The 13,096-nt window shown below is 42.5% G+C and overlaps 1 protein-coding gene across 1 annotated transcript in view; it reads left to right on the forward strand.

The window, feature by feature from the left end:
* Positions 1–13,096, forward strand: part of YEATS2 (YEATS domain containing 2) — a 112,297-nt gene that overhangs the window by 74,804 nt on the left and 24,397 nt on the right. Inside the window, 4 exon segments of the mRNA XM_017860613.1 lie at positions 2–163; positions 2,273–2,472; positions 3,884–4,042; positions 9,447–9,623. Coding sequence (XP_017716102.1) covers positions 2–163; positions 2,273–2,472; positions 3,884–4,042; positions 9,447–9,623 — 698 coding nt within the window.

A 13,096-nucleotide genomic window follows, 5' to 3' on the forward strand; every position in this document is an offset into this window, starting at 1 on the left:
GTAATGGCAACATTGCAGCTACCAGCCACTAATTTGGCCAACTTGGCAAATTTGCCTCCTGGCACTAAACTCTACCTAACTACAAACAGCAAGAACCCTTCAGGAAAAGGAAAACTGCTGCTGATCCCTCAGGGAGCCATCCTGCGAGCTACAAACAGTGCTAGTAAGTGAAACCGTTGGGTTGAATCATTTGGTTGTTGGTTCTGTGTGTGTTCATCTTGTCCACCTGAGGGTAGTTCTTACCTGTTTCAGAAAGCATTTCCGTAACTCTGTTGGGTGGTGTAATGGTAGCATTTGCCCAGATGGATTTAACACATAACAATAATTTAACTAGAAGTGGGTTTGCTCCTCAGCGTTTGGGATCAGGAATGAATCACACTGGAGAGAGATGGCTAGTGAGGCTGTTAGGAGAAAGCCATCTACAGGAACCATGAATGAAGTGGTGTCTGAAAATTATCTGGTGATACCTGAGGGAAGATCCATCTACTCAGAGAAGCTGGAAGTCTATTTTTGGGGACAGGTTGGCATAGGATTAGAATCGAGTGCGTCCATTTGGCTTTGTTTAGATGGGGGTCCCCAACCCCTGGGCCGCACAGCAGAAGGTGAGCGGAGGGTGAAGGAGCATTACTGTCTGAGCTCTGCCTCCCGTCAGATCAGCAGTGGCGCTAGATTCTCATAGGAGCGCAAACCCTGTTGAGAACTGTGCATACGAGGGATCTAGGTTGCGCGCTCCTTATGAGAATCTAATGCCTGATGATCTGAGGTGGAACAGTTTCATCCCAAAACCACTCCCCCACCTCCTGCCGCAATTCATGGAAAAATTCTCTTCCATGCAACTGGTCCCTGGTGCCACAAGCTTGGGGGCAGCTGGTTTGGATGTATTCCTTACTTCTGCTAGGTTTGGAGATGGAAAGAGAAATACAGACTCTGCCTAGGTGTGTAAGTCTTAAAGCCCCGTGGAAATGAGGCAGTTTATTTGCAGTTACAGAAACTTTTGCTTTGACGTATCGAGAAAAACAATTTGGGCAGTGTTGAAGAGGATAGGATAAAAGGAAATTATTTCTCTCTGAATCAGAAGTAGAAAGGTATAGCATTCAGGGTCATTAGAAGTTAACCACCCTTGCCAAAATGCAGTGTGTCAGCTAACTGTCCTTGTGTTCATTGACCATGATGGGTCAGTTCTACTCTCACGTGGTATTTTTTCCTCATACCTAAGCAGTGGTATGTCCAAAAGTTAAATATGTAAGAAAAGCACAGTGTAAATATAAGTATTTCAGAAGTCATCCAGGAAGCTACTTAGATTCTTGTGATATTCTTGGGGCAAAAATAAACCATTGGGAAGGAAGTTGTTGCAATAATCACTGGAATGAAGGTGGAGAAGGAAATTGGAAATATTCTTGAGTGAATATTCATAGTCCAGGTAGTTCAAATGCATTATCTCACCAAAGGAGAAGGAAAAAGAGTTTTGACATGGGATTTGAAAGGCAAAGAAGAATGAGGTCCTGGAGTCATTGTAAATGAAGGAAAGTCTTCATTTTTCCCAAGACAGGGAGACAGCATTGAGCACTGTAAAGTTACACTAAATTCCAGCAATTCACTGACATTGAATCAGATGCCCAAAAGTTGGGAAGCACCTATCTGAGCACATTTAAGTGTTGATTAAAATACTTGGCTAGAGGCTAGGTGCAGTGGCTCACACCTGTAATCCCAGCACTTCGGAGGGCCAAGGCGGGCGGATCATGAGGTCAAGAGATCGAGACCATCCTGGCCAACATGGTGAAACCCCCTCTCTAATAAAAATACAAAATTAGCTAGGCATGGTGGCACGTGCCTGTAGTCTCAGCTACTTGGGAGGCTGAAGCAGGAGAATCACTTGAACCCGGGAGGCAGAGGTTGCAGTGAGCCAAGATCTTGCCATTGCACTCCAGCCGGGCGACAGAGTGAGACTCCGTCTCAGAAAAATACTTAGCTAGGAAATGTCAGTAGCAAGCCTTCTTTTGATCTCCCATGACCACATCAACGTATCTTCATTGTACTCAGAGCCGAAATACAGTCAGTTGTCATGCAGTTGAAAGGAAATAGATTCTGATCTAAAAATCTAGGAAGTTTTCCTCACTCTTGTCACAGGATAGGTAGATTACAGAAAAGAGGGAGGAAAATAGGAAAGGAGAAGGAATGGCACTAAAAGAGAAACATCTCTCTGGGCTCATTTTTATGTTAAAGCTTTGCTTGATACATTTTATGATGTTGCTGTCATTCATTGTATTTTTAGATCTCCAATCTGGCTCAGCTGCCAGTGGTGGGAGTGGTGCCGGAGGAGGAGGAGGTGGTGGAGGCGGTGGCAGTGGTGGAGGCAGCAGTGCAGGAGGAGGAGGAGGAACAGCAGGAGGAGGAACTCAAAGTACCGCCAGCCCTGGAGGGATATCTCAGCACCTGACTTATACATCTTACATCCTCAAGCAAACTCCCCAGGTCTGGTTATCTGTAACTGATATTTTAAATCATTTAGCTATTTGGTAACTATGCTTAATTATAACTGATTGACTTTTACAGCTCTGGGATCAGGATTCAATACTAACACCTTAGCCATGTTATCTATAGCTCTATCTTGGCTGGGTGTGGTAGCTCATGCCTGTAATCCTAGCACTTTGGGAGGCCAACGTGGGTGGATCGCTTGAACCCAGGAGCTTGAGACCAACCTGGGCAACATGGCGAAACCCTGTCTTTACTAAAAGTACCAAAATTAGCTGGGCATGGTGGTGAATGTCTGTAGTCCCAGCTACTCTGAAGGTTGAGGTGGGAGGATTGCTTGAACCTGGGAGGTTGAGGCTGCAGTGAGCTGAGGTCGCACCACTGCACTCTACCCTGGGTGACAGAGCAAGACCCTGTCTCGAAAAAAAAAATCTTTTTATCTTTTTGTGCTCGTTTTGAGAGAAGAGGAAATAGAGATTGAGAAATACTTTAGTAACTTATCCAGGATCTTCCTGCTAAGCTAATGATAGAATTTGAGTTTAAGCCAGGCATAGTGGCTCACGCCTGTAATCCCAGCACTTTGGGAGGCCAAGGCAGGCAGATCACCTGTCAGGAGTTCAAGACCAGCCTGGCCAACATGGTGAAACCCCGTCTCCACTAAAAATACAAAAATCAGTTGGGTGTGGTGGTGCATCCCTGTAATCTCAGCTACTTGGGAGGCTGAGGCAGGAGAATCACTAGAACCCAGGAGACAGAGGTTGCAGTGAGCTGAGATCACTCCATGGTATTCTAGCCTGGGCGACAGAGTGAGACTCTGTCTCAAAAAAAAAAAAAAAAAAGATTTTGGGTTTAAACCCAGATCTTCCTGCCTTAAAGATTTCTACTATGCTGATTGCCTCCCAAATCCATGAGGTAATAAACAGTATTAATGTACAGTTGAAAAGTTGCTCGTAGAAGGGAATGATCAAAGAGACAGTATCAAGTTGTAATATTTAGAGTTAGGTTAGATTTGATTAGGAACAGGTTTCCTCCTCCTCTCCTCTTGTCATTAAAGTCTTGGCTCTTTTCAAAGGAAAGTCATAAAATTTTGGTTCCAGATGTTCTTAATGATAAAGAGAAATAGTTATCAGTCTGAATGATTAAATCCAACTTTGAGGACTAAATTGCAAAACAGAGTTTTCAACAGACTGCTCTGTAACTACGGTGCAAAGTTTGAGAGGTGGGGATAACTGTTGGAAGTAATACTTAGAGGACAACTATTCTTTTGAATTATTTTGCCTACATCGCAGAATTAAAGGGGAGAGCGTTGTAGCTTGTAAGATGGGACGTTACATGTTATTTAGGGGATCAGAACAGTCCATTTGAATTTAACAAATTATCGGTTAGTTCTTTATATTTTTTTCTAACTTAGGGCACATTTTTAGTTGGCCAGCCATCACCCCAGACTTCTGGAAAACAACTCACCACTGGGTCAGTGGTCCAAGGAACACTGGGAGTCAGCACGTCTTCTGCACAAGGACAACAAACGCTAAAGGTCATCTCTGGACAGAAAACCACGTTGTTTACACAGGTAAATATGCCCATGCACACACCCCAAATATGGGGTGACTATGGCATTTATTTACATATTTACATGTGCTTTCCCTTTTTTCACAAAGAAATTAAGGTTACATAAGAAAATGAACAGTAAGGCCCGGAGTGGTCGCTTACGCCTGTAATCCCAGCACTTTGGGAGGCTGAGGTGGGTTAATTGCCTGAGGTCAGGAGTTGGAGACTAGCCTGGCCAACATAGCGAAACCCCGTCTCTACTAAAAATACAAAAATTAGGCGGGCGGGATGGTGCGCACCTATAGTCCGAAGTACTCAGGAGGCTGAGGCAGGAGAATCACTTGAACCCGGGAGGCAGAGGTTGCAATGAGCTGAGATCGCGCCATTGCATTCCAGCTTGGGCGACAGAGCGAGATTCTGTCTCAAAAAAAAAAAAAGAAAGAAAAGGAACAATAAAAAATATAGGAAAACAAAAATGAATCTTGAGGTTTGGGAAAATGTAAGTAGAATGAGAAAATTAAGGCCCCAGGTGTTATTCTGATATGTAAACAGTTAAGATATCTTGCACAGTTAATAAAATCAAAGTATAAATTTTATAGCAAAGACAAAATGAGAAGCATGTTCAGTTTTAAAGTCACATTATATGTGAGAAAGAAAAAACACATATTTCATTAGAAGAAACAAAGCTTTCTTGACACTTTGTTGTGAAATTTCTCCAGATGGACTTCACGTAGAAGAGGTGGGAGGAGCTGCCTGCCTCGGCTTCCCAAAGTGCTGGGATTACAGGCGTGACCCACCACACCTGGCCTTGTTTAGAATTTTTGCAAGGGATACTGGTCAGTAGTTTTCTTAGTAATTTCTGTCTGGTTTGGTATCAGGGTAATACTGGCCTCATAAAATGAAGTGAAAGCTTTTTCTTGCTTTTCTTTTTATTGGAAGAGTTTATATAGAATTGGTACTATTTCTTAACTGTTTAATTGAATATACCAGTAAAAGCCATATTAGCCTGGAGTTTTCCTAATTGAGAAGGTTTTTATACTACAGTTTTAAATTTCAGTTTATTTACTAGGTATGGGACTGTTCAGGTCATTTTTTTTCTTTTCTTTTCTTTTCTTCTTATATATATTTTTTGAGACAGAGTCTTGCTGTGTTGCCCAGGCTCCTGGGTTCAAGCAATTCTCCTGCCTCATCCTCTCAAGTAGCTGTAATTACAGGAGCCCACCACCACGCCTGGCTAATTTTTGTATTTTTAGTAGAGACGGGGTTTTACCATATTGGTCAGGCTGATCTCGAACTCCTGACCTCGTGATCTGCCTGCCTCGGCCTCTCAAAGTTCTGGGATTACAGGCACAAGCCACCGCGCCCAACCCGTTTTCATTCTTGCTTTTGATAATTATGTGTCTTCTCTTTTTATTGATCAGTCTAGCCAGGGGTTTGTCAGTTGTATTGATCTTTTCAAATTAGCAGCATTTGGTGTCCTAATTTCTTTTTTGTCAGATGTCCTTACCCATGTTAAACAGATACAAGGCCCCGCAATTCACTGTAGGCAGTTCTTTGAAATCTTCCTCAGATTTCATACCTGCTTGTGTTGCAGCAGTGCGCAGGTGAGACAATTCCTGTTGCCCCTCCCTCCTTGCAGGGACTGGCTATCTTTAATCTTCAGGTTACTTGGCTACTTTGAGATTTCAGCCCTCCAATATGTTTCAGAAAAATAAGATTTTGTAGTGTATTCAGCCTTTTTTTTGTTAGAGTAGGAGCAACCATGCTTTACAGCCCTCTGTTTCCTATGTGGAAGCAAAAGTCCCTAACGGATTTTAACTTGACAGAGAAAACTTTATTTTTATTTGTGTATTTTTTTATATATTTTTTTGAGATGGAGCCTTGCTTCATCCCCAGGCTGGATTGCAGTGGCACAGTCTTGGCTCACTGCAGCCTCCGCCTCCTGGGTTCAAGCAATTCTCCTGCCTCAGCCTCCTGTGTAGCTGGAATTACAGGCACGGACCGCCATGCCTGGCTAATTTTTGTATTTTTAATAGAGATAGGGTTTCACCATGTTGGCCAGGATGGTCTCAATCTCTTGACCTCGTGATCTGCCCACCTCGGCCTCTCAACATACTGGGACTACAGGTGTGAGCCACTGCACCCGGCCTTTACTTTTTTTTTTTTTTTTTAATTTTTTATCTTTCTGACTCAAGATCTAACAGAAAAAACTTTAAATTGCTGTGGTTTCAGATTACATAATACAACTAAACTTGAAGAAACTTCCACTAGTTGAGCTTTAGTGTAGCATCAGAGAAGAGTAACAACAGTACTTGAAAGAGCTGTTAAAATACTCTTCCCTTTTCCAACTACATAGGGGGATATATCTCAAACCAAAACAGCAAGCACCGCAGGAAGGAGGAAGCAGGGGGCGCAGGGCATGGAGAGTACTGGAAACTGAATAGAACTGGCTGCTCTTGCTGCAGTACCCAACACATAACCCTTCTGGTTGCCTCAAGCTTCTGCCATAACCAGATGTAAAGCGTATCTAGCATTTTTCCACGCTTCTGTGGCAGATTCTCCTGGCATGTCCTGCATAAGGCTTTTATCACTTGGCAAGGCTTTCTTCTGCAGCTTCTTGTCTGTTTTTCATAGTTGCTTGTCCACTATTGGACTCCTCAACTAGTTCTTGAACACAACCAGGAGAATACATTTATTTATTTATTTATGCCTTTTCTGGTTTTTTTTGGATTTGGTGCTGAGAGGAGTATTGCTGTCCACAGTGAAGATAAAATGGCACAAATGTTTATGCAGTGAACTTTGTGGCAGCAAAATACATAAAGTGCAAAGACTATTAAGAATATGAGGAGAGGCCGGGTGCGGTGGCTCAAGCCTGTAATCCCAGCACTTTGGGAGGCCGAGACGGGCGGATCACGAGGTCAGGAGATCGAGACCATCCTGGCTAACACGGTGAAACCCCGTCTCTACTAAAAAAATACAAAAAACTAGCCGGGCGAGGTGGCGGGCACCTGTAGTCCCAGCTACTCGGGAGGCTGAGGCAGGAGAATGGCGTAAACCCGGGAGGCGGAGCTTGAAGTGAGCTGAGATCTGGCCACTGCACTCCAGCCTGGGCGACAGAGCGAGACTCCGTCTCAAAAAAAAAAAAAAAAGAATATGAGGAGAATTTGATAAAACTACAGTCACAGAGAAGAATTTTAACATGTCTCTCAGCATTTAGCTAATCAAGTGGATAAATCTTTTTTATTGTAAAGGATTTGTATTGGAATAACACTACTAACAGGCTTAATTCTGTATCATGGACACACAGAATACACATTTTGCTTGTATATCTATGGAACATTAACAAATTGATTATATACTTCGCCACAAAGAGAATCTCTTAGCATATTTCAAAAGTAGCATCCAATGTGCTTCATGCTGTTACTCAATAAAAAAGTCAAATCAATAACAACCAAAAAACTTGAAAATTAAAATACTCTTCTAAATTCTTGGGTCAAAAAAATCCAAATAAATTGTGGATGATTTTAGCTGTTAATACAGATGACAGTTTTATTAGGGTTCCCCAGAGAAACAGAACAAATATAATATACAGATACTAAGAGGAAATGTATTACGGGAATTGGCTCATGTGATTATGGAGACTAAGGAGTCCCATGACATGCTGTTAGCTGGCTGGAGAGCAGGACAGCTAGTGGTGTGATTCAGTCTGATTACAAAGGCCTGAGAACTGGCAGGGATGGGAGTGAGGGGCACACTGGCATTAAGTCCTGGAGTCTGAAGGCCTGAGAACCAGGAGCTCTGATGTCTAAGGGTAGGAGAAGATTGATGTCTCAGCTTAGGAAGAGAGAGAGAGAATTCGCCCATTGTCCGCCTTTTTGTTCTATTCAGGTCCTTGACAGATTGGATGATGTCTGCCCACGTTGGCAAGGGCGGATCTTCCTTACTCTGTCTAGTGATTCAGATGCTGGTCTCTTCCAGAAATAATATTTTATCAGGTATCTGGGCATCCCCCAGCCCACTCAAGTTGACATAAAATTAACCATCACAACAGTACTTCATATTAAAACCTGTGGAAACAACCCAAACCAGGCTCAAGAAAATTTAAAGCTTTAAATGCTTTTTCCTTTTAGCCCCGCATCCTTTAAGATATAACAAAATAATGCATAAATCATAAGTATACTGTTCAATGAGTTTTATACTCATGCAACCACTATCACAATCAAGATATAGGATAGTTCTAGCACTCTTTTTTTTTCCTGAGATGAAGTTTCGCTCTTGTTGCCCAGACTGGAGTGCAATGGCACGATCTCGGCTCACCGCAAACCTCCGCCTCCCAGGTTCAAGCGATTCTCCTGCCTCAGCCTCCAGGTAGCTGGGATTACAGGCATGCGCCACCACCCCTGGCTAATTTTGTATTTTTAGTAGAGATGGGGTTTCTCCATGTTGGTCAGGCTGGTCTCAAACTCCCGACCTCAGGTAATTCGCCCGCCTCGGCCTCCCAAAGTGCTGGATTATAGGCATGAGCCACCACGCCCGGCCCAGTTCTATCACTCTTAAAACATTCCCTGGTTCGGGCACTGTGGCTTATGCCTGTAATCCCAGTACCTTGAAGGTCTGAGGCAGGAGGATCACTTAAGCCCAGGAATTTGAGACCAGCCTGGGTGACATAGGGACACCTTGTCTCTACCAAAAAAAAAAAAAATTAAAAGCCGGGTCTGGTGGCTAATGCCTGTAATTCCAGCACTCTTCGGAGGCTGAGGCAGGTGGATCACGAGGTTAAGAGATCAAGGCCATCCTGTCCAGCATGGTGAAACCCTGTCTCTACTAAAAATACAAAAATTAGCTGGGCGTGGTGGCGTGCACCTGTAGTCCCAGCTACTCCGGAGGCTGAGGCAGGAGAATTGCTTGAACCGGGGAGGCAGAGGTTGCAGTAAGCCAAGATTGCGCCACTGCACTCCAGCACCCCCCCAAAAAATAAGAAATACATAATTTGTAAGTGGTTCTCCAGTACTAAAGTGCTAAGCCTATATCTAATTTAGAAGACCATTCACTTACCCATTTAAATCTGGCCCCGTCTAGGGTTGATTTTCACGTTTAAAGATTATACGTACATTTAAGAGCACGTTGTAATGAATTATTTTGAAAACAAGTAACCTATTATCTTTGAAGACACTGCTGCCAAATAGTAACTTGCAAATGCGTTTCTTTACTTGTTCTATATTGGGGTAAAGGGATATTTATAAGTGAAAGGTCATAAAATTTGGAGCTTGTTAGAAAGGTGCATAAACACCTCATGTGGGTTCAATTGGTAAGACTTTCCTGGATGGTCTCCAATTCTTGGGGCATATCTCAACTGTCAGTAAGGAATGAGTTAATGTCTATTATCCCAAGCAACATGATTATTTCTGCCCATTTTGTTTCTGCAGGCAGCTCATGGAGGACAGGCATCTCTAATGAAAATATCCGATAGCACCTTGAAGACTGTGCCAGCCACCTCACAGCTCTCAAAGCCTGGAACCACAATGCTGAGAGTAGCAGGAGGGGTTATCACAACTGCCACTTCCCCAGCTGTGGCCCTCTCAGCAAATGGTCCTGCACAACAGGTGGGAAGTAGCACGTCAGTAGAGAATCCTAATGAAACATGAAGGTGGTATAAATACACGGAAGATGTCCAGTAGGCCTTTTAAAAATACTGAACTATTGCTTTTTTTTCTTTTTTCTTTTTTTTCAAAAAAAAAAAAGAAATATTCACATACCATAGAAGTACCCATTTTATAGTATACAGTTCAGTAGTGCTTGTTATCATTCACATGGTTGTGCAGCTCTCATTACCATCATCTAATCCCAGAATATTTTATCCCAGAAAGAAGCCCAGTACCCATCAGCACTCACGCCCATTCCACCTTCTGTAGTTCTAGGCAACCGCTGACCTACTTTCTTTCTCTGGATTTGCCTATTTTAGACATTTCATATAAAGGGAGTCGTAGAACATGCCCTTTTGGGTCTCTTCTGATGCTTAGCGTTACTTTTCAGAGTTCATCCATGTTGTGACTTGCATCAGTACTCCTTCCTTTTCATGGCTGGGTAATACCCAGTTTGATGGATATACCATATTTTGTTTACCCATTCATCAGTTGATGGGCACTGGAATTATTTTCTACTTTTTGAAAAATGCTATGGTGAATATTTGTCTACAGGTTTTTGTATAAACACATTTCTATTTCTCTTGGCTGTATACCCAGGGATGGAATTGCTGGATTATATGGTAACTCTTTTTTTTTTTTTTTGAGATGGAGTCTTGCTCTTGTCACCAGGCTGGAGTGCAGTGGCGAGATCTCAGCTTACTGCAACCTCCATCTCCCGGGTTCAAGCAATTCCCCTACCTCAGCCTCCTGAGTAGCTGGGACTACAGGCGCGCACCACCACGTCTGGCTAATTTTTTGTATTTTAGTAGAGACAGGGTTTCACCATGTTGGCCAGAGTGGTCTTGATCTCCTGACCTCGTGATCTGCCTGCCTCAGCCTCCCAAAGTGCTAGGATTACAGGCGTGAGCCACTGCTCCCAGCCTATAGTAACTCTTTTTGACATTTTCTGGAACTGCTAAACTATTTTCCCAAGTGGCTACATCATTTTAGATTTCCACCAGCAATATACGAGGGTTCCAGTTTTTCCACAAACTCACCCAAACTTGTTCTTGTCCTTTTTGTTTTTATTATAGCCATTGTAGTGGGTGTAAACTAGTATCTCATTGTGGTTTTGATTTGCTGTTCCCTGATAGTTAATGATATTGAGCATCTTTTCATGTATTTATTGGCTGTTTGTATATCTTTTATCCATTTACATCCTTTGCCCATTTTTTAGTTGGTTGTCTTTTAATCATTGAGGTGTAGGAGTACTTTATGTATTCTAGATATGTCTCTTACCAGATCTGCAAAAATTTTCTTGCACTCTGAGCTGTCCTTTCACTTTACTGATATTATTGAACCATGCCCAGCTAATTAAACCGTGCCCACCACTGTGCCCAACTAATTAAAAACAAAAGTTTTAATTTTGGTTTTCATTCCTTTTTTAAAAAAATGTCAGTTATGATGGGTCTGTAATCAGTGTAGATATTCACAGGGTACACGTGATGTTTTGATGCAGGCGTACAGCACGTAATAACCTCATCGGGGTCATTGGGATATCTGTCACTTCAAGCATTTATCTTTTTTTAAAACCAATTCTACTCTGTTACTATAAAATATATAAGAAATTATTGTGAATTTTGGTCACCCTGTTGTGCTATCAAATACTAGATCTTACTCATCCCTTCTAACTATATTTTTGTACCCATTAACCATCCCCACTCCCTCCCTCCCTGCTGCTGCCCTTCCCACCTTCTGGTAACCACCATTCTTCTCTGTCTTCATGAGTTCAGTTGTTTTCATTGTTAGCTCCCACACATGAGTGAGAACATGTGAAATGTATTTTTCTGTGCCTGGCTTATTTCACTTAACATAATGTCCTCCAGTTCTATCCATGTTGCAAATGACAGGATTTCATTCTTTCTTATGGCTGAATAATATTGCATCATGTATCTGTATCACATTTTCTTGATCATTCACCTGGTGGTGGACACTTAGGTTGATTCCAAATCTTGGCTGTTGTGAATAGTGCTGTAATAAACATGGGAGTGCAGATAGCTCTTCGTATACTAATCTCCTTTCTTTTGGGTATATACCTAGCAGTGGGATGTGGATCATATGGTATTTCTATTTTTAGTCTTTTGAGGACCCTCTGTATGTTCTCTATCATGGTTGTGCTAACTTACATTCCCACCAGCAGTGCACGAGGGTTCCCTCTTCTCCATATCCTCACCAGCCTGTCTTTTGGATGAAAGCCATTTTAACTGGGTGGGATGATTTCTCATTATAGTTCTGATTTGTTTCTGTGACAATTAATGATGTTGAACATTTTTTTATTTGCCTGTTGGGCCATTTTTGTGTCTTCTTTTGAGAAATGTCTGTTCAGATCTTTTGCCCATTTTCAAATGAGATTATTTGACTTTTTTCTATAGAGTTGTTTGAGCTTCTTGTATATTCTGATTATTAATCCCTTGTCACATGTGTATGTAGTTGGCCAGTATTTCCTCCCATTCTGTGGATTGTCTCTGTTAATTGTTTTCTTTGCTGTGCAGAAGCTTTTTAACTTGATGTGATCCCATTTATACATTTTTGTTTTAGTTGCCTGTGCTTTTGAGGTATTACTCAAGAAATCTTTGCCCAAACCAATGTCCTGGAGAGTTTCCCTAATGTTTTCTTGTAGTAGTTTCATAGTTTGATGTCTTAGATTTAAGTCTTTAATCCATTTTGATTGCATAGTGAGAGCTAGGTGGTCTAGTTACATTCTTCTGCATAAAGATACCTAGTTTTCCCAGCACAAGTTTTAATAAAAGTCCCAATTTACCTGTTTTTCTTTTATTGCTTGTTCTTTTGATGTCACATCTGAAAAACCATTGCCTAATCCAAAGCCACAAAACTCAAGCCTATGTTTTCTTCTAAGAGTTTTATACATTTAGCTCTTTTTTTTTTTTTTTTTTGAGACGGAGTCTCGCTCTGTCGCCCAGGCTGGAGTGCAGTGGCCGGATCTCAGCTCACTGCAAGCTCCGCCTCCCGGGTTCACGCCATTCTCCTGCCTCAGCCTCCGGAGTAGCTGGGACTACAGGCGCCCGCCACCTCGCCCGGCTAAATTTTGTATTTTTTTTAGTAGAGACGGGGTTTCACCGTGTTAGCCGGGATGGTCTCGATCTCCTGACCTCGTGATCCGCCCGTCTCGGCCTCCCAAAGTGCTGGGATTACAGGCTTGAGCCACCGCGCCCGGCCCCATTTAGCTCTTATATTTAGGTTTCAGATTCATTTGAGTTAATTTTTTTTTTCTTTTTTCTTTTTTCTTTTTTTGCGATGGAGTCTCATTCTGTCGCCCAGTCTGGAGTGCAGTGGTACGATTTCAGCTCACTGCAAGCTCCGCCTCCCGGGTTCACGCCATTCTCCTGCCTCAGCCTCCCGAGTAGCTGGGACTACAGGCGCCCGCCACCATG

Source organism: Rhinopithecus bieti, unplaced genomic scaffold (genome assembly GCF_001698545.2).
Source record: "Rhinopithecus bieti isolate Rb0 unplaced genomic scaffold, ASM169854v2 scaffold_55189, whole genome shotgun sequence".
Taxonomy (NCBI): Eukaryota; Metazoa; Chordata; class Mammalia; order Primates; family Cercopithecidae; genus Rhinopithecus; species Rhinopithecus bieti.